Source organism: Xyrauchen texanus, chromosome 43 (genome assembly GCF_025860055.1).
Source record: "Xyrauchen texanus isolate HMW12.3.18 chromosome 43, RBS_HiC_50CHRs, whole genome shotgun sequence".
Lineage (NCBI taxonomy): Eukaryota > Metazoa > Chordata > Actinopteri > Cypriniformes > Catostomidae > Xyrauchen > Xyrauchen texanus.
Genome location: NC_068318.1, coordinates 27,633,810 through 27,655,912, shown reverse-complemented (window position 1 = coordinate 27,655,912; position 22,103 = coordinate 27,633,810). Strand labels below are relative to the sequence as shown.

At 39.3% G+C, this 22,103-nt stretch overlaps 1 protein-coding gene across 3 annotated transcripts in view; it reads left to right on the top strand.

Annotated features, from left to right (window-relative positions):
* The window catches only part of LOC127635697 (lysine-specific demethylase 2B), a 29,265-nt gene extending 7,375 nt beyond the window's left edge, over positions 1-21,890 (top strand). Inside the window, exons 7-21 of one of the 3 annotated variants that reach the window (XM_052115910.1) lie at positions 1,321-1,414; positions 3,247-3,400; positions 3,999-4,114; positions 5,522-5,648; positions 6,927-7,294; positions 9,268-9,354; positions 16,997-17,248; positions 17,341-17,484; positions 17,660-17,747; positions 17,903-18,234; positions 18,325-19,157; positions 19,839-20,002; positions 20,114-20,275; positions 20,420-20,638; positions 20,857-21,890. In XM_052115910.1, the coding sequence (XP_051971870.1) occupies positions 1,321-1,414; positions 3,247-3,400; positions 3,999-4,114; positions 5,522-5,648; positions 6,927-7,294; positions 9,268-9,354; positions 16,997-17,248; positions 17,341-17,484; positions 17,660-17,747; positions 17,903-18,234; positions 18,325-19,157; positions 19,839-20,002; positions 20,114-20,275; positions 20,420-20,638; positions 20,857-21,038 (3,322 nt within the window). In that variant the 3' untranslated portion in view covers positions 21,039-21,890. The remainder of the gene's footprint in view (positions 1-1,320; positions 1,415-3,246; positions 3,401-3,998; positions 4,115-5,521; positions 5,649-6,926; positions 7,295-9,267; positions 9,355-16,996; positions 17,249-17,340; positions 17,485-17,659; positions 17,748-17,902; positions 18,235-18,324; positions 19,158-19,838; positions 20,003-20,113; positions 20,276-20,419; positions 20,639-20,856) is intronic. The other 2 variants (XM_052115911.1, XM_052115912.1) reach the window with 2 other exon arrangements.
* Positions 21,891-22,103: the final 213 nt, after the last annotated feature.

The following is a 22,103-nucleotide window of genomic DNA, read 5'->3' as shown; positions in this document are numbered from 1 at the left end:
TAATAATGTAATTTAAAACAAACAAACATACAATTAATCTTATTTTAATTTTATAAAATTTTTCATATTAATATTTGTATATGAATCTCTATTATGACAATAAAAGTATTTGCCTGATGACCTCTGCAAAGATCTGACTTCTGTACATCCAATAATAAGGGGAAGACCACATTATTAGTGCCTCTGTGATGGCACTGCTGTATGAAGCTATTGCTTATTTATTCATAACCTTTCATCTTATAGCTCCAATTATAGGATGTTTCTGCTGTGGTTTCAGGTTACAACATATTAAACTCCTGTTGCCATACATTCGATGTGCCTTATTCATAAAACACAAACTTAACGAATTTCATTCCTAAATCCATTCCTAAATTTAAATGCGAGATTTGTTTTTTTACGAACAATCTAGATTATGGTTGAACTGTTTGACTTATTTTAATTTTAGAAAACATCTGGATCCAAAGTTAGCTCATTGTGTTTGTGTGCTGATGCTCTAGAATATGATGTCATCTTCAGTGACATCTATTTACCATACTTTGAATGTCAACTTCATGATCTGATGTATACATAGTGATGCCACATGCAAAAAGTGTCTGGTAATAATTAAACTGTCACTCACTTGTCCACCCACAAGAGAACGTTTTGAAATCCATAATTTGGTCTGACTCTTAATTTAGAAGTGTCGTTTCTCAGGCTCTCAACCATCTGGGTTCATAATTAATCATTTTTAGTTAATTCCCCAAAAGAAGGATGCCCCGTGGTGAGCGATGTCTTTTGCTCATTACAGCAAACTGATTCCTTCACTTTCATAGTCTTGCAGCTCAGTGGGGCAGATTTTTAACCAGACACAGAGACTGTTTGGGGTTTGATTAATTTCTCTCCTTCCTAAATGCTGCAGATGACAAATGCATAAGCCACAAATAGCTTCCATCCCCGTCCTGGTGCTGAGACGGCTTTATCTGAAACAAACCCATGTCCCTGACTTGCACTCTGTATGTTCTGTCCACAGAAGAGAAGTTAGACTTGATTTATCACTGAAAATATTACCAAAACATTTTCATAATTTTTTTTTTTTTTAAGTGAAGTGATAATGTTTTGCTGTGCATCAATAAAACTGTTGATTTATAAGGGGAAATTCCACTGTTGGTGGCTTTGAAGGAATTATGAATTTTCAGGGAGTAGAACAACACATTACAAAAACTGTGTTATGGATTTATAATTTTTTCTGTATTTATGCAGATGTTGAGAATCACCCTTGTACTTTCCCTGTCTCTCTCTCTCTCTCTCTCTCTCTCTCTCTCTCTCTCTCTCTCTCTGAAGATACTGTCTGATGAGTGTAAAAGGCTGTTTCACTGACTTCCACATCGACTTTGGTGGCACATCAGTATGGTATCATGTCTTCAAAGGAAGGAAGGCAAGTATGCAAACCTTTGCAATATGTACAAACCCCAAATTGTAAGTATTAACCTTTAGTGTGTACGTAACTCCTCCTGAACATGACAAATTATGATTGAGACATTAAATCATGCGGCTTGTTGAGGAGTGGTGTGCTTTTATTTTTCTAAGCAATCAGACTTTCACCTTGCGGGCGATAAAGCGCGTGAAAAAAATATCCCATAATACCACATTGACAGATGGACCTGGGACATATCTTGTGATCCACCAAATCAGGTTTTTCAATGGCTGATACCAATGCCAATATCTAGAGAGCAAGGTGGCCAATATAAGGACAATTATACAATCTACTGATTGCATATGAGACATATACAGAATTGCTGAAATTAATAGTTGATAACAGAACATCTAGAGGCTACAGGCTGTCTGCAGATTTTAAATGTACACAGAGTGAATCCAAAAGTTTTGTTAATTGGCCAAACAGGGAGGTTATTATCCGATTATTTCAAAATGGCCAAATATCGGCCAATTCGTTAATTGGCCTGGCCAATGTATCTGGCTTTAATTAATATCTAGAGACTGTGGTTGTGGTTGTTGCCAGTGAGCAACCTCTTAGCAACCACCCAGAGCACCCTAGCAACTAGGCTAGCAATGCCCTGGCAACCACCACAACCCCCAAGATTTGTGGTGGCAGCTTTTATACGGGCAAGCAAAACTCACATTTTCTTCAGAAAAACCAAAACTCTCCCTTACTGAACACCCAAGAGTTTGTCTGAATGAAAAAGAATTGCATTTATTTTCTGTTATTACTAATGTTTGCAAGCTGACGGTGAGTTTGAAGAGTGCAGAGTGCTGCAGGATTGTCTTTGCTTGTGGTCTGTGAAGATCAGGTATCCAGAGGCCCTGTAAATGAATCTCATCCCTGTTTGCATTGTTGCATCGCACCTGGGGCTGCACTGTCAGCACAAATGCTCCTTGTGCAGATGTGTGAGTTTGTGCGTGTTTGCTGGAGGGTATCAAATAATATCCGCACTAAAAGGTCAAGTCAGAGCGCTGGTTTGTGCAAGAATCACAAGGATGACACGTGCATTACTAAAGGAATTTCAAGGAACCTGGATTCTAGTTTATCCCTGTTATATAAGCCTTTTGATTTCACCAGTAAAAGAAACCAACAAGGGTCTCGGCTTGTAATAACCGTTTTTTAGGCTTGCACGTTTAAGAGAGAATTGCCAGCATAACAATTAGAGTGTAGATTGGAATTAAAAAATAAATAAGAATTTCAGAATTCCTTAGTATTTGGTGAAAGCATGCATTCGAGCTGGCGTGGACTCACATGGAATGTGATAAACTATGTTATCCAGCATGATTTGAGAATGTTCCATAGAGTATCTTGCGTGCTTTAATGAAAGCAACAAAATCTGACCTTTTTGTGCAAAGGAGTTATCATGGTCATTGTCACAAATGTGCTTGTATTTGATTAGGGACCTGGAAATAGTGCATACTATTTAAAGGTTTTCTTCATATTACGTAAAAACTTTTTAAGTTTACATTTTTTTATTTATTTCCAGGTTTTAATTCAAATAAGAAAATGGCAGATTTTCAATGTGGTTTCAGACTTTCGGACCCTGCCGTATGGCTGGAGTCTGAACGCACATGAACAAAAGACCTTGGCATTGCAGCTCTGTGCTCTACTGTTTGAGCTACAGGAACACTTTAAGAGAGAGAGGAAGGGATAAATAAATTACAATGAATGGATTAATGCTGACAAGAGCATATGAATGATTAATTTTAAAGAAGAAAAATCATATCCTGATTTAGAATCACACCTGCATTCCTATCTTTCTTACTCAGGTTTTCTGGCTGATTCCACCGAGCCCACACAATCTGTCTCTGTATGAGGACTGGGTGCTGTCAGGTAAACAGAGTGATTTCTTCCTGGGTGATCGTGCAGATGGATGCCAGAGAGTAGAGCTGAAACAGGGTTACACGTTCTTCATCCCTTCAGGTGAGGCACTGAGCCTATGCATGTTAACTCAGCATTTAAGGGAGTGTTGTGCATATGTCACGATTTTCATATTATTATAGTCTAATTTTAACCTTTCTTCTTGCATGTTAATTATCAGATTCAACAACCTAGTTTTTCCAAACTATGAGATAAGGAGTTTTAATGTTTTCTGTACTTAATTCATTGTTATGTTGATTTGAGTTGCATTTGTTGTGGGTTAGCTCTGAGAAAGGAGCTTCAAAGACACATTGAGGAAGTACAGTTTTCAGACCTGTGTTCAACTCTTCCTTCTCAGAATGTGTTTTTTTGCTAAATTTAAATAGAGTAGTACTAGAGAAAAAAACAGCTTTATTCTACATATGGTGCTGAGCGCAGATTCATGATGGCCGCCATGTTAAGATCGTATGACCAGCCAAATATTACTCGCTTCATCTCAATAATCCCCTGTAATTGGATATTTGAATCATGGCTTACTGTGAATAGGACATTTCTACAAAGACATCGGTTACTAAGAACTTTCGCACTTGCATGATGCTGCTGACAGTGCAACAAAAATATTATATAATTCAGATTTTTGCCATCTAATGCGTGTTTGCAGGCTGGATCCATGCCGTCTACACTCCAGAGGACACCTTGGTGTTTGGCGGGAATATTCTGCACAGTTTTAACATTCCCATGCAGCTGACTGTCTATGAGATTGAGAACAGGACAAAGGTAAAGCGTTTATTAAATAAATAAATACATATATAGATAATATATAGATTGGTTCTTGATTTGTCAGCTGAGATGAAGTGTCGAATGATTTGTGTCAGGTGGAAGTCAATTCTGAACATGATCTTTTGAAAGTTATTTTGATTCATTAGCATATCAGAAATGTCATCTGTTTTGAGACTGGTGGTTTAATATATTCCAAGATGAAAGAATAATTTATCAGGATTTTTAAGACTTAATCATCATTCAAAGAAGAGGTTGATGCATAAATAAAATATATTCCCCACAACGACACCAAAACCTCACTAAAACACTTCTGTAACTGCTGATCTCCTGGGATTTTCACACACGACAGTCTCTAGGATTTACTCTGAATGGTGCCAAAAACAAAAAACAACAAGTGAGTGGCAGCTCTGTGGACAGAAATGCCTTGTTGATGAGAGAGGTCAACAGAGAATGGCCAGAATGGTTCGAACTGACAGCGTCTACAGTAACTCAGATAACCACTCTATACAATTGGGTTGAGAAGTATATCATCTCAGAATGCTATTTCGAGATGCGGGTTGACGCTGTTTTGGCAGCACAAGGGGGACTTATACAATATTAGGCAGGGGGTTTTAATGTTGTGGCTGATCGGTGTATAGACATTTATGCCATTCGTAGGTTGATTACCCATAAAAAGTGTAAACTCTGTGGCGTTATGGCACTATCAAAAGAGTTGTTTTGAGAATCCTGACCAGCCCGACATAGCAAAATTGGCTAAACCAATGGTGTGAGTTTGGAGATGTACAACCTGTTTATCTGACCAATAGAAGACGGGGGGAGTGTTCAGGAAACATGTTTAAAAATGATGCTAGTGGTGCAGAAATAACACATTTCACCTTTAAATTTAAGAGGACTGGAAACAAGAAAAACTCTCCACAAAAATCCCTCGCCTCTGATTGACTTGTTTACTGACGGGAAAAGGCAATTTTAGGGACAACAGTCAACACATACTGTGACATTTCAAAGTGACAAACCAGTAACAGTCTTTCTCACCCTAAGGTAGCAGACTGCTGAGATTCTTTGAGTTGTTCTGCCAGGCTATTTTTATATTTGCTAGACAGAGCAGGCAGAGAAGAAGACAGATCATGGCATTGGCTGTGTTGTTCTGGGGGTGCATTATTGCAGTGCTCTATATTTAGCCCTGGCTGAAGGAGGCACGAGGGAATGAGAGCACGAGCACTCCATAACTCTGAGAATGTGAGTTTCTTCCCTGGAGAGGAACCAGAATGGAAAGATATGAGCATGAGAAGCATCTTAGTTATGTTGTTGTTTCCTCATACATGAGAGCTCTGTTTTGGTGAAGTTAATAGGATATATTGGTTTCATGTGCGTTCTCAATAACATTACATTCTAAATCCATTTCAGGTTCTCTCCAAATTCCGCTACCCTTTCTTCTATGAGATGTGCTGGTATGTGCTGGAGAGGTACGTGACCTGCTTGACCAGACGTTCGCACCTCAGCCTGCAGTTCTGCCGGGAGTCTGTTCACACTGGTGAGTTGGCGAAAAGCTGGGTTTTACAAGTGTCTTAACCAGATGCAGCATGATAAAGCTTCAAGCGGTAATTCCTAAAGGGTTTCACACTAACAGTGCCATTCAGTGTATGGCAATGGCGATTTGTGGCGACATGAGGGACTGTTGCTGATGCAACTAAGAGCAGAGTCAAGATTATGCAAATGTACGGTGATGCAAAGTGATTTACTAAGGTTTATTTAATTTGAACTTTTTTTATATGTTGGTCCAACTTCATTTATTTTATAATTAAATACGGTCTGATTGTTTGGGATTTTGTCATGTCACATATAGTATTTTCATTTTCAGTGTGGATCAAAAAATTACTTGTTACTGGAAACGCCCTGTTTAGAACACAGTGTAACATGTAGAAACCAATCCATAAATGCTTATTGGATAGAGTCTACAAGAACTGATTCTAAACACACCACTCTTTGAGCACGAATGAGAAGTAAGCTAATCTTCTAAGTGTGCCTTTTTATGCATTTTCAATCTCAGAGAGTGCATGCAAGTACAGTATGTTTCCACGTTTCACTCATGCCAACATTATATTATGGCCCATTCCCAAATGCCGCCCTAAGCCTTTATGGTCCTTGTCCAAGTCTACACTTTATATAGTATTTTGTTGACGTAATGCCACATAGACTGTCGATTAGTAGTCCCATTGGTACCATGCATCATTGCAGGCTCTGTAAACGTGTGCTTTGAGGATGCATATAGTCAACAAAGTGGGCTCTTGTGAATACCACTCTTAAAGCTAAAATGACAATTGGGATGCTTTTAGGGGCTTCCTCATGACTTACGTCAGCATTACAGTATACATTGAGCTCTTCTTTTGTGAAGTGTCTGCTTCAGCGTTACCGCCGGCATTGTACTTCCATCAAGCGTTGTAACTCGCCACTCAAAGTTTAAACAAAGCTTCAGCAAATGGTTACCAGACAATTGAGATTACATCATTACATTGGCAATGTCAGCACCAAAATCAAAACAAAGCTTTCTTTGCAGTGCTTTTTATGTTAAGATCTAAGCATTGCTTGAAGCTGGTAGTGAGTGGTGCATTTATGCCTGACTCGAGTCATGTGGATGGACAAGTACTCATCAAATGTGCCTTTTAGGACAGTGCCTCTGATGATTCCTTGACAAATATCTTAAAAGAACAGATAAAGGACTTGCTCTTGGCTTCTTTTGGTCTTTATGGTGTATTTCTGTTCACTGTAAAGATTTGCCATGTATGTATTTGTGTTTTCTTATCCTTATTAGCTGAACCCAAGTTCATAACTGAGAGTTCTGTCCCTGAGCCCCGGCTGGACATGGAGGAGGACTCATGTGAGTCTCGGTTAGAGAGGACAGAGGCGACGACCCAGCCCTCCTCAAATGTCCCACCTAATCAGGCCCTCAAGCCCCAGGCCAATGATTCTGAAGACAGCTTAAAGTCCCTCCCTTCTGAGTGTCCCAAGACTCCATCTGGCATACCTGGGATGGAGCACTCCGGAAAATGGACCCACTTGACAGAGTTCGAGCTGAGTGGACTTAAGGCCCTGGTAGAGAAGCTGGAGTCCTTGCCAGAGACGAAGAGATGTGTTCCAGAGGGCATCGATGACCCACAAGCCTTGCTAAATGACATGAAGGTCTTTAAATATTTTCTACTTGTCTCTCTTTCTTGCTTAGTGCCCTGAATACGTATATTTATTGCTGCCTCCAGAGGCCTTACTGCCATAAACTGCTTCACTAAGAATGCGCTTTTTCATCAGTGGGCCAAACGGTTGCCGTTGCTGAACAAACCATTCTGCACAAATTTGGTTGCAGTTTCTTTTTCTATTGTGGTGCTGTAAAAACGGGATTGAAATGGACTAACTAAGCAAGTGACCAATCTTTAGTTGGCACCTTGCTAAAGCCGTTCCACTAGCACAGATCTCTGTCATGAGTAAGGTAAGCTAACAGTTCTGAGAAATCCAGGAACGGTTTTTAATCGTACCGTACCATACCGTGCTCAAGTGGAAGTGCTACTGGAGTCATTAACTGTGCTCAAAATCATTTGGCCCAATGGTGAGGGAGCATTTTAACATGTGTTAAGTGGCAGAGCCTAGTGTTGAAAGACCTAGGCATGTAACTGTAAGGGTGTGGAGTCAAACCCCATAAGGTGCAATCCATGATCAATCACTATTTTGTGCCATCAAGCGAGATACTTAATCCCAGTTTGCTTGATGAGGATTGTCCCTATGACTTAAGAAAACACAATTCGATATGTACATCATGCATGATTGTATACTATCAGTACTATCAGTGCCTATAGACAATTTCAAGACGCTTTAAGGAAGTGACGTCTTTTTGTTCCTTGAACTTTTTCTGCTAGTTGTCGAACTCAGACTGCATTCAAAGTATGATAAATCACCCTCTGAAGGGCATTTTGAAGGCAGAATAATTATGATAGGCATGCTGTAAGATCGCATCAAAAATAATTTCCAATAAAAATGACTTAAAAATGGAGTTCCAAATGTCCCTTATTAATGAGCCCCATACCTTTTAGCCTTTCAAATCTCTCACAGTGGATGGTGAAGTCTTCGAAGGGAACAGGGCATAGGGATGATCACTTCGAAATGGAAGATGCCCTCATTCAAAACAACAGCTGGAGGCACTTAAATCATAGTGACTTTAACACGATTATCATTACTAATGTTAACACGATTGTCATGAAATGTCATTATTAAAATGTGGACCATGTTGTTTAGTGGCTGGATTCTCCCTGAATGCCTTGAACTAATGGAAATTAAAGTGTTTAGATCCCTGAAAAAGCAATAACAAATGAAGCAAGAACTGCTTCAGTGAAGTGAGATGGCTGCATACATGCAGTATTTAAAACTATAGCACACATCTTTATCTCTGGTAGGTGAATAACATTTATACCATCTACTGTAAGTTTGAGAGGTAGAGCTCTAAAAGTGACTAGATCACTCCCATTATAATGAATGAAGCTGCGCAAGTTATTTACTTTAGCATTTAGTCATTTAGCCGACACTTTTATCCTAAACAACTTACAAATTAAGAACACAAAAATAAATCCTTACTTTGTCTGCAGACAGCTTCATTGAACGGCTTCATTGATTATAATAGGAACTAATATTCCGATCTCTCCGCTGAGGAAATAATTGTGAGCATCTAAACTATGATACCATTTCTCAGTATCAACAACACGTCTGGATAAGTCTCTTCAGGTAAATGTTTGACGTTATTTGAGGAAAATATGTTAAATCAGAGCCTTATATAAAAGGATTGGTTAATGATATAGAAAGTGCTTCAGGAATAGTTGCATTGTCTTATTACTTTGTTGTTGTTTACATCACTGAAATGGTCTATACCAAGTTCAAATATTTTAGCATGTAAAACAGGAATTTAAAACAAAACATTGCATCCCTTCGAACTTCTTTATATCAAGTCGAAAATATTCTACAATCTGTTTTTATTTGAGACTGTCAATTTTTATAGTGATTCAGACACCAAACTTTTTCTATTCTTTTCTATTCTATTGTTCTACTCCTCTCAGTGGTCTAAAGTGGTCTGATTGGTCACATTTCATTCTTCTGTCTGCTTTGTTTTTGAACAGGTTGTCTTGAAAGAACATTCAGATGACAATCCCAAATTGGCCATCACCGGTTCACCTATTGTATGCTGGCCAAAGAAGACAGGCAAGGTAAGTGCCTTGTTTCATATGCAAAAACAATTAGAAACATGAGTAAGTGGTGGATTTAGATTCCTTAAACTACTTATTTCTTTGGTCATTAATATGATGTGCGTATTGCACACTTGCTTGCTAAATTGACTTGAGTTGTAATGTTAAATGTTACATGTCTCCCCAATTTGGAATGCCCAATTCCCACTACTTATTAGGTCTCCGTGGTGGCACGGTTAATCACCTCAATTCTGGTGGTGGAGGACAACTCTCAAGTCCTTGTTTTTTGTATCTCTCTGTGCATGACATGGTTGAGACTCACAGCAAGTGGAGACTCGTGCTACTCTCCGCAAACCATGCACAACTTACCATGTGCCTCTTTGAGAGCAAGAACTAATATATATATAGTATTATTGTAGAATTGGGGTTTTGATGTTGTATTACTAAAATATTGAGTTATGTATTTATCTGTAGATTCTGTGGAAATATAATGTAATTTTAGAAGAGAGAAGGTGTGTTCAGCAGCTAAACTTTGCATTGAATGATGAATCATCTTTATGACACATACAAGTGCTGTCACTCCCTGAAAATTACACCTGACCAATCACACACAGAGCTGCACTTATGGACTTGTTTTTGTTTATTTCCTCATTGACTGTGACACCCACGATTGAATGTTGTCTTATTTACACCCCCAACTTCACTATCCTAAAACTGTCTGCACTATTAAAAGTCCAGCTGCTAAATTTTTCCCCTCATTGTTTATGCCTTTTGTGATTGCATACCATCTGTCCTTATACTGCCCCAACTGGCCTATCTTCCTTATCCCATGACCCTGTTTGAACATGCAGCACTTCTATTGTACATGCTTTCACCTCATTGGTGGCCTCCAAGCTGTCTAGATGCATATTAATGAGCCTGCTCTGCATGCTCTAGAGCCATTGGCTCTACTGCTCCTCACTGCTCCCCCTTGTTGGAACTCCTCCTGTTGCATATTCATGAGCTTGTCTTGCTCTAGCTAGTTTATGTGCTCAGATGGCTGAGAAAAAGAAAGGAGGGCTGTGTTGCCTCACAGCCAGTAGCAAGCTGGAGCTGCAGCCATGTCAGTTAACGCAGCGATGAGCACACACTAAGAGCCATGACCATGTCGCTGACTGCTGACGAGGAGGATTATGAGAACTCGGAGCCTGAGCAGGTTAGCTACGCTGAACAGGACTGACCTGGTTACGGTCTGGGCAAGGGAGTTATAATGAACATGCTGTGTGACTGTGCTAGACATAAGGAGATGAGAGGTGACAACCTCATGTAAGAGGCAGCATGCTCATGTACTAGGGTGTGTGTTTGTGTATTTGCATGCATAACTGGTGTGATAAGGAGGACATCTGGGCTGTCAGAAATGTCTTTGGTCAATGGCTGATAACTAAAATGACTTTTCAATCCAGTTTTGACTTGACAGACTGGTTTTCATTTGGTTCACCTTGACATCTGTTCATCAGATTGGATTGAAGTTTCTTGTTTCTCTTTTGGGTTAGACAAGATTTGACATATGTTTTGCTTTTTCCCATTGAACTTGTCATGAATCTCAGCAGGCTTTTGAAACCTATCCTGAAAAAGCACAATGTGATGATGTTGTGTTGTTAGGCAATTTCATAAGTTTCATCTACAGATGAAACTGAAATCTGTGACGCTTCACACTATGTTCCAAGCTTGTTTATTCTTGGAAGTTGTGATATTACTGTGATGTACAGCTACAGATGCTTTCTATCACAAGCTGTTTTTAGTAAGTGTATTTAGGAGGCGTATTGCAGTGTTGCAAAGGCGTGTGAGATCTTTGAATACTTTGCATTTATCTATTTGCATGGCTGCCCACGTGAGACTCTCCCATTGCCTTTTGTGTTTGGATGATTCTTTGAATCTTTTCCAGTGAATCATTTTGTAACATTCTTCTATTCAAAACGGACAGATGAACTTCGCCCAAATGCCGATGGCACTAAAGAAAGAATGCAGCTGCTACCTCTTTATCATCAGGTCATCATTCCACATCTGCTAAATAGCTCACCAAAAATGGACAATTCTGTCATCATTTACTCACCTTTATGTTCCAAACCCTTCTTCTTTGGAGCAAAAAATCATGTATTCATGTGTTATCATGTAGCTTCAGAAGACCACACACACGTTGTATGGATAACTTTTATGGTGCTATTCTGTCATTTTGGAGCTTGACAGCTCCAGTGCACATTCACTTTAATTATATGTAAAAGGGTGGCCAGGATATTCTTCAGAAATTCACCTTTTGTGTTCCACGGATGAAAGTCATACTGGATTTGACAGAATTTTTTAGTGAACTATTCCTTGGATTGAATTAAATGGATCTCACTGTATTTAGCAAAATGTAAACTCTCTACATTTACTAAATTACATACTATTTACTCCCATGATCTCATTTACTGATCCAAAGATTAGTGTAGATCATTGTATTGTTTGACTTCCTCAATTTCCAGGATATTTTTTAACTATTCTGGCCACAGCCCAACCAGGGCCTCTTTGAGCCGGTCCTACGAGATGAGCACACGGGGGAGGGGCGGGACAAAGAGCCAATGTGAATAAAAACAGCTCAGACATGTTCCTTTTGTTAACATATTTTGTTCTGGAACTGCAATTGTAAAGCATCAAAATGTAGGTATATCCTGATCCTGGATCAGATTTAACTTTTAAGCAGGTCTGATATCAGCACACCTTGTCTTTGATGTGTGTTGACCCCTAAAAATTTCAACTGTATAAAGCCTCCATCAACCCTCCTCTCTTTTGAATTACTCTATTCGTGAATGTTACTGGATTACTTACTTGTGTTTTATGCTGTTTAATACATATGACCGATATTTCAGCCAAGGTGATAAATTGGCCAACATAATGCAATTTCATTAGATTATCGCCTCCACTGATAACAGTGCAGATTTAACAGACGTTAACAAAAGTGGTGGTTCTAAAATCTTATCTTCAGCATTGTTAAAAGTTAATAATCATTTTCTGCCTTTATTACATTTTGAGTAAGTCTGTGTTAAATGTCATATTTGCCAACATTGTCTGTGGTTCAAAATACCTTATAATATACCTGACTTCCTCGAGGTCATAGTAGTGATCAAGCAGGATTGTGATTTGTGACAGTTAATATAGTTGTTTGGTCACATCTGTTTAGGATTGGCCCTGCAACCTTGTGTTTTTTTTTTTGTTTGTTTGTGTTGTGATATACTTTGATCCAGTGAAAAGGGTTTATTTTGCTGATATCTGCCTTATCCAGTTTTGTGAGTTTAGTGTTAAGTATCAAGTTCATCGTCACACCCAGTGGTGGACAGTAACGAAGTAAATGTAATTCGTTACTGTACTTAAGAAGCTTTTTTGTGTATCTGTACTTTACTGAAGTATTTAAATTTGGGGAGACTTTTACTTTAACTCCACTACATTTCAAAGTCAAATATCTTACTTTTTACTCTACTACATTTTCAAAATCAGTCGTTCCTTTTTATTTATGAGTGGATAAAAACGTAACTGGTCAAACGAGCCACCAATCACAGTACAGCGCACGCTTTGATTTGAACTTGCCTTGGCGGCATCAACTAAGCGCGAACCAGGTGCGTTTCCCAAAAGCATCTTTAGCCAACTATGGTCGCAAGTTCCGTCGTTATCATCATAGTTCAACGAGTCGGTGTTTCCCGAAACCATCGTTCCAACGAACATTCGCAAACAGCATCGCAGAGTTGTGTGGTTGAAACGACAGCTCTCGATCTGTGGTTAGAAGCAGAGTTTCTTGATATTATAACATGTGGGCTTAATAAATTATTATCTTGAGCCAAATAAGCAAGATGACATTCAGTACAATCAGTATCTTTTATTTAGAAGACATACAAATGTCCTTTATGTCTTTTAGTTTGTCAATAGATTTAAAGCACCGTTTTTGAAGAGTGCGCATGTGTGAACGTGCTCTAGTGCGTAAGAACGAGCCTATGATTGAATCTGGAAATAAAGCAAATAACTGAGAAAAATATGAGAGAGTCCTCAGATGACATGTCCGTAATTTATAGCAAAACATCTAGCATTAATTCGATTGCAAACAGATTCATTAAAAGTAGTTTTTACTCCACCACATGTGTGACATCATTAACCAACGTGGTTGAACAACCAATTTGCGACAATACGGTTTCGGGAAACAGTCGTGACTAGCAAGTTGTTTTCTTCAACAGTGCATCGTACTACGGTAGTGGAGCAGCAAGTTACATCGTTGTACGGGAAACGCACCCCAGAGCCGTTAAATATGAGAGTTGCGAACATAGACGGTTGCGACAGTGATCTCGCCGCCGCGCGGTCACGTGATTCGTGTAGCTCTCAATAGTTCCAAACAAATTGCGTTGTTAAGCGGGGCAGAGAGCAGAAGCTATTATTTCAGCAATTATCTGTAAATATTGACGCATAATGTACATTGCTTATTATGTTGACACTAAAATGACTTGCATATAATAGCATTTTTTTTCTGGGGAGTAGCAGAAACATGCATTAATACGTTTTTGTGTTTAATTTTGGAGGGAAATTGGCTGCTCCCATAACATAGAACATATATATATGTGTGTGTGTGTGTGTGTGTGTGTGTGTGTGTGTATATATATATATATATATATATATATATATATATATATATATATATATATATATATATATATATATATAATGGCGTTGTGCAGGTTTATGTGAATGTATCATAACATTAGGGTGTTAATAATTATGACCATAGACACTCGAGAAAAATATATACAGTAAATACTGTAAATGTATTATACCTTATGGGAACAGTCCCTTCCCTCCAAAATTAAACACATAAAAATTTATTAAATTCATATATATATATATATATATATATATATATATATATATATATATATATATACATCTGACTAATTAATGTCATTTTTTTAATAGATTGGTGTGCCAAGAGTGACATTAGTCTTCATGTAGACTGAGTTAAGCAAGAGTCTTGTGACAAATTATAATAGGACATTATGGCCATAAAAAATCATAGTACTTGGATACTTAAGTACTTTTGAAGGCAAATACTTTTGTACTTTTACTCAAGTGAATGTTTAAAGGCAGCACTTCTACTTTTACTTGAGTAATATTTTACCTTGAGTATCTTTACTTTAACTCAAGTACATGGTATGTGTACTCCGTCCACCACTGGTCACACCCAACCAATGATATTACAAGTTGCCATTACTCCATAACTGGTAGCTGAGTTGGTATTTATGCTGTTATGTTTCTGAAGCACGCAACAAATTCTTAATGAAAAAGATAAACATCATCTGATGTAATGATGGTGAAATGATTTGTAGTGCTAAATAGTGTATTTTTAAGTCACACACAGACAGACAGACACACACACACACACACACACACACACCTATACCAGACAGCAAACATCAAAATCCATGCCAGTTTATGACTGCCCTCAATATCTACCGTAATCCTGTCTGTTGCCAGTGGATATTTAATTTCTTAAATCTGCTGCAGTTTTTATAATGTGGTGGATGCAGCCTCTAACTTCTTGTCAGCAAACTGCTCTAATGATAGAAAGCAAATGTGTTTACCTTATTAATATATCATAGCATATGTCCTCTCTCAATTGCTGTAATTAGTGGATGCTGTTGATCTTGGCTTAGAATGTTCTCATCATTTTCGTAGTTTCATAACGAAAAGCCAAATATATCATCACTTTGATCGGGTTGTATTTCAACAATGAAATCAATCATGTGACAGTTGTACTGGAAACTGCTGATGAGCCTCCTTTTTTGGCTGAAAAATTGCATTACATAATATAATATTAATAAAACATTATATTTTAAGAACACATTTCCACACACTCAGACAATTTTATGTATTTCATTACCATTCGCCTTGCCTACATATACACTTTTCTCAACTCTAGCTTTATTGAGCAAAGTTTGAATTTGTTGAGGCCTGGAATCTGGGTTCTTCTGGGTGATGGTCCTGAGGAACACTCGTTGAAAAAATATGAAATGTCAGGCTTGTTTTTAACCTTGGTCAAAGTAGCCAGTTTGAGACTTCCCTCTGCATTACTGATACGCAAATGTAGGATATTTCCATGAAATCAGCAAAAGATATTAGGTTTGGCCTTGAATGCTACATTTGGTTTCTCCCGCTACAGCCACATAACTGTCTCACACTCCTGACTCAGCTGACCACATGTTTGAGTTCACGCTTCTGTTTTCATAAAAATTCAGTTTCATATCGTATAACGTCTGAGATGTTGTGAAATAGCAGTTTCTCCTTTCCTTCATGTGTTGATAATTTCTACAAAAACTCAATGTTTTGATCCTCTTGACTAAAGCATTGCTCCAAATAGCATTTCAAACATGCCTGAGAAAAATCAATTCTACTACAAGCATCACTTCCAAAGCTCCATGCAAACAGGACTTTTGACTCCATCTGAACAGCTAATCTCAACTCTCGGGGGCTGAGAAATCCACTTAGGCTGTTTAAAAGAAACATACCTATTGAGGAGGTCAGGTTTCACTTTCCCCTTCTGGCTAATGGGATTGTTAATGTTTTTTCTCCATTACTGGAGGTTCATAAGGAGGGCGGAGGCCAGATCCATTCCCATCAATCATATTGAGTCCCACAGTGCCCCATGCAGGGTTGGAAAGCCGTGTTGTAGCCACTGGGATGCTATCAAAATCATCAGCCTTATGCTTAATATGGACATGGCAACCCAAGGGATGTGGAATATTACAATTTGAAGTGCCATTCCCCTTGACTATTGAGAGTGTAAGAGTTTGTGTGAGTGTGTGTATTGAGCTTACCCATGATTTATAATCTTGGCCTGATGACGAAGAATAACAAATAGGGAAACAAAGGCTCTGTCAAAAGTGAAACAGCCAATAACTGACAGTGCTTCACATCACAATCTAATGTCAAACACACAAACGCTTACACTCATTCTGACATCTGCTATTTCTTCCATTCCTGTTCTATTACGCAACACAACTAAGTGACATTTTTTTCTTTCCGCATTTCTAAGGAAACACATTTATCACAATTGCTGTTAGGAATAATATACATAGGCTTGTTTAATGCATGTTCCTGCATCTGTATCCTGACTTATTGTTCTTTAATTTACGGAAAGTGAATAGCAGCAGGGAATGTATCCCATCTATACTCAACTGACATTGTAGGCAGATTTGATCAGTTTTTAACAGACTAGAAAAAAAAGTTTTTCTCATGACTGGTGCTGGTTTTCTATTATTTTTTGTCTTTAAAGTGCCTCAGGGGCATATAAACAATTTGCATTAGTGCGTGTTCAATTCAAACTGAACCATATGAACCCTGAGAGACGCCTGACCTACTGTAGTGAGAGTTGATCGTTTTGGGAAGAATTTATTATATTTTTATCTTTGTCTGTGTTTATTTTGGAATAATGACCAGCTGACTTGAATTTTCCTTTACATAAACACTTTTGTTTACTTCTGTTTGGTAATTTGTAAAGCCTCTGTCTAATTGTATTATGTTTAAAAATTTTCTCATGACACTTTTATAAATAACAACAATAAAAAGGCCTACGAGCTGTTGACTAACGACACTCTTGTTTACTGTGTGTCAGCCACGGCCGATTAATCGGCCAAAACCCAAGATGGGCTCTTCTCCATCTGCCGGTGCAGGCCAGACAGCGGGAGGTGTGAAGCTCTCCTCCAGTCGTGGTTCATCTAGTGCCCGGCGCAGACGGACGCGCTGCAGGAAGTGCGAGGCATGTACACGCAAAGAGTGCGGGGAGTGCCACTTCTGCAAGGACATGAAGAAGTTTGGAGGACCAGGCCGCATGAAGCAGTCCTGTATCATGAGACAGTGTATAGCGGTCAGTCTGCGTGCTCAGCTTCAGATGTGCCCCTTGATCTGCTGAACTCCATGTTTGGATGTCCTCATCGCTGCTCTTTGTGTGTTTTACAGCCTGTTCTACCTCACACTGCTGTGTGTCTGGTCTGTGGAGAGGCTGGTAAAGAAGACACGGCAGAGAACGACGAGGACAAGTTCAACGTGATGCTCATGGAGTGCTCTGTCTGCAACGAGATTGTCCATCCAGCCTGCCTGAAGGTCAGCTTCTCTGCTGTGCTTTCAATAAATGGAAACCTTGATACACTGTATAAGCCATATCATTACAGCATCTACATTTTCACATATATTAGATCAAAAAATATTTTTCTACATAACCCTTTTATCATTTTAGTTGTACAATGTTGTCTTTCTCCTGTTCTGTTCTCTTGCTCAGGAGAAGGATGCTGGTGGTGTTGTGAATGACGAGTTGCCAAATTGCTGGGAGTGTCCAAAATGCAATCATGCTGGAAAGACAGGGAAAGTAAGCATCATTGTCTTACCTAACCACAAACTAATAAAACAAAGGCTTTGTAATTTTGTGACATGTAAATGATGAAGACAATTGTAACTTTTAAAAGATAACTGTTGCCTTCGGTGTTGGGTATAAAGTTGTCTTGTTTTGTTTTCCATCTTTTGGCCACAAAGCAAAAAAGAGGCCCAGGGTTTAAGTACGCATCCAATCTCCCAGGCTCTCTGCTCAAAGAGCAGCGATTCAACCGGGATGTAAAAGAGGAGCCAGACTCAAACATGTCTACCGAGTCCAACACCTCTACTGTGTCACCTGTCACAAAGAAGAAGACTGAACAAGAGGATAATCCTACCTGTAAATTACAGGACGCGTTAAAGAAACGCTCCCCAGGTGTCACTCCGGAAAGTCTACTGAAGCCCAAATTCGAGGACAACCCACTCCGCAAGAAGAGGAAACTCTTTGACAAGGACTCAGACTCTGATTCCAATATCAGGAAAAAGGTAGCAAGGCAATGCATAAGTAAAAGCAATTCAAAGTAAAATAATGTTTTTTTGCAAATCGTGTATTTTGACCCACTTTTAAATCCACAGAGGAAGAGCTCAAAGCCTGATGATCTGGTAACCTCTAAGGTCCTGCGACAGATCAAGACAGAAAGAGAAGATGCTGAGGAGTATGATGAGGATAACAGACAAGAACTGGAGAGGAGACCCTTCAGTTTCATGCCCTCAGAGGAGGAGGATGGAGATGATGAAAGGGAGGAGGAAGATGAGGAGACAACAAAGGAAAAGAGTAGCAGAGAGAAGAATGGGAAACTTACACCCAGCCATTTGCACAGGACCTCAGCTGTACGGGAGAGTGACAAATCACAGGGCAGTTCTCCACTGGCAGGACCCAGCAGTGACTCGGGTGGTGATGCACAGGTGAAGAGCCAACGAAAACCTAGACGTAAACCTCGTCTGCCTAACAAAGAACTGAGCAAAGAATTGAGTAAACAGCTCAACCAGGAGATCCAGAAGACAGAGGATCGATTGGCACATCAGAATGGCCGAACGGTGAAGATTGAAGCTGGTAGTGATGAAGAGGAGAGAAAACCACTGAATAATGGCAGTAGCCATCTGAGAGACTGGCTGGGGCCTAAGCGGGAACTAAACGGATCCCTGCAAGAGCAGTCCCCAGTGAACTGGATCAGGACCCCACCCGCACCTGTCATCCGGCCAACACCATGTCGCTCTCCACCGAAATGTGTTCAGATGGAGCGCCATGTTATTCGCCCCCCTCCGATCAGCCCACCGCCTGATCGCCTGCCCCTGGATGACGGGAATAACCACATAATACAGAGAGAGGTGTGGATGGCAGTGTTCAGCTATCTCACGCACCAAGACCTGTGTGTCTGCATGCGGGTCTGCAAGACCTGGAACAGATGGTAAGTTTTACGTCAATTATGAAAAAAAGCATTATCGTGTTTTTACTCTCTACTACCACAAATCTTTAGAGGTCTACTCTTCCCCACAAAACCCAATGAGTATAAATTGATCTGCATCTGGTTGCTCCCATAAAGTGTTTTTATTGGTCTGATGTTGGTCCTATCTTTCTTCAAAGTCTTGAGGAATGTACTCCATGACCACGTTTACACCTGGTATTAAGGCGTCTTGGGTGATCCGATCACATGTGGTCAAGTGAGACACATCGCTGTTTATACCTGGTCACTGAAATGCGTCTACTGTGACTACTTGTAATCAGATTTGGAGGGGAGGGACTCTGTTTCATGATGACATACATCAATCACTATGTCAGGGTGTTACTGCAAGACATTGCATGTCTTTGTCATCTCTTTAATTACAAGTTGGACAATGGGAATTTTATGAAAGTTCCAACTTCTCCCACTTGACCTTTTTCAATGTCTGTAGCTAAAATGTCAGTAACCACAACATACCTACCTGTAACTCTTTTCCTGGCCAATGAAAACTAATTTCAGTTTGAATAATGACTTAAGCACAAGTAGCTCAGATGTTTGATAGAGGATTTGGTCCTCCTATTAAGACCATGTCGTGCCAAACTCGTTATAGTGCTCAGTAAGTTTCATTCTGTTGTCTTCCTCCCTCAGGTGTTGTGATAAAAGACTGTGGGCCAAGATTGATCTAAACCGCTGCAAGTCCATCACTCCTCTCATGCTGAGCGGCATTATCCGCAGACAGCCAGTCTCTCTGGACCTGAGCTGGACCAACATCTCCAAGAAGCAGCTAAGCTGGCTAATCAACAGATTACCTGGTACATGCACTGTTTTACAGACAGAGTTCAACCTCTTTAATGTCAGAAACTTAAGGGACACCTTGTCTCCTCTATTGTGTTTAAAGTGTTTTGTGTTGGTTTTCCCACCAGGTCTAAGGGTTCTGTTGCTGGCAGAGTGCTCGTGGGCAGCTGTATCAGCTTTATGCACATCCAGCTGTCCTTTGCTACGGACTCTAGATGTCCAGTGGGTAGAGGGACTGAAGGACAACCAGATAAAAGACTTACTGTCCCCCCCGACAGACAACAGGCCAGGTATTAAAAAAATATTTTAACTCCTGTGTGAGTGCAATTGGATTTAGTTCTTATTATGGCACTTCATAGCGCCCCATGAGTAGGCAGCAAGTAGTGCTGTAACATGTGCTAATTGGTGTCTTTATGTCTCCCCATGTCTCTCAGGACAGTTGGACAGTAGGAGTAAACTAAGGAACGTGGATGACCTCTGTCTAGCTGGTCTGGACATCACAGACACGTCCCTAAAGCTGATAATTAAACACATGCCCTTACTGTCCCGATTGGACCTTAGTTACTGTAACCACATCAATGACCAGAGTGTCAACATCCTCACGGCAGCTGGCACCACGACCAGAGATTCTCTCACACACATCAATCTGTCAGGTATGCAAGAAAATACTAACACACGGACAGCTTAGTGGGCTGAAAAACACCCATACACTATGGATTATCATATTCTTATACCAGTGTATTTACATGGTACCATATTACCTTAGTAATTGTAAGGTCTGGCAATAGCTAAAGTCAAGTAAAATTAGAAGTACAATTGATTTAGAATGATTAATATTATGGGCTTTAAATCCCTTTTACTTTTCCTCCAGTTTGTAACAGAGTTACAGACCTGTCGCTGACCTACTTTAAGCGCTGCGGAAACATTTGTCACATCGACCTGCGATACTGCAATCAGGTGACCAAAGAGGGATGTGAACGGTTCATTGCAGAAATGTCTGTCAGTGTGCAGTTTGGACTGATCGAGGAAAAACTACTGAGCAAACTGAGCTAGTCAACAAAGACACTGACAATAACTTGACCGAAAACCCAGGGAACAAACCATTTCGCCCTCCATTTTCTACACCCTTCTTCAACACAGGATGTGTGAAGGCTAACACACTCGACAGAAAACCAGCAAGTGAAAAATGACTAATTGCTAAAAAACTCTCCAAACCTGAATCCACCGACACCTGAGCTGACAGATAAAGAAATGTATTAATTTCTGGTGGCCAGTTGAGCCTTTCACTTTTTTTTTTATTTGTTAATGTTGTGCTGCTACAGCAAACATGACATTTTTACGTTTACAAGGCACAGCTAGAGGAGCTTTCCGTCATTATAGTGACATTGAAAGGCTGTTTACTCGTAACATTTTGCATAATTTTTTATACATATAAAAAAAATTAAGTGTCACATAGTGCAGTGTTGCAGTGACGAAACTGACTGTTATATTCTTTCTCGGAAAAGAAAATTCAAGATGCATGTGCTTTTTTTGTTACCATGCAAATGTTAAGCGTCATGCAGTATTCATTTTTGTATCAGAAGGGATTTCACACTTTATGTGCAGTATTAATGCACTCATATAGATTTTATTGACAGTATTCAGTCAGTACAAAGTCTTTTTTTTCTACACTGTAGGAAGTAAAGCAGATTCCTATCTATACTAGTTGGTAACTGTGCAGATGTTTTTGTAATGTTAATTTAAGATGTGATGTCCTCTAAGTTTAAAGTAAGATGTCCTACAGGTACATTATCTTTTCCACATGACTATATAACTTACCTTGGCTTCTTTAATGTGTATATATATGGGAAAACGTATTTGCACTGTTTGACCTTAAATACAGCTATTTTTTCCAGTAGTGATTATTTGCATCTTAGAATCATTCATGACTGTGTGGAACATATTAACTGTTAAATCCACGATGTGGGGAGTGATTTTGCGCAAAAAAAAACAACAAAACTGCATATATATATAGCCAGTAGATACATTTCGAAAAACATAATGTAATTAAGACATAAGATACAGAAATTAAGATTATGGGTTACAGAAGTCCAGAAAATATTTTCCAGTTTACATATT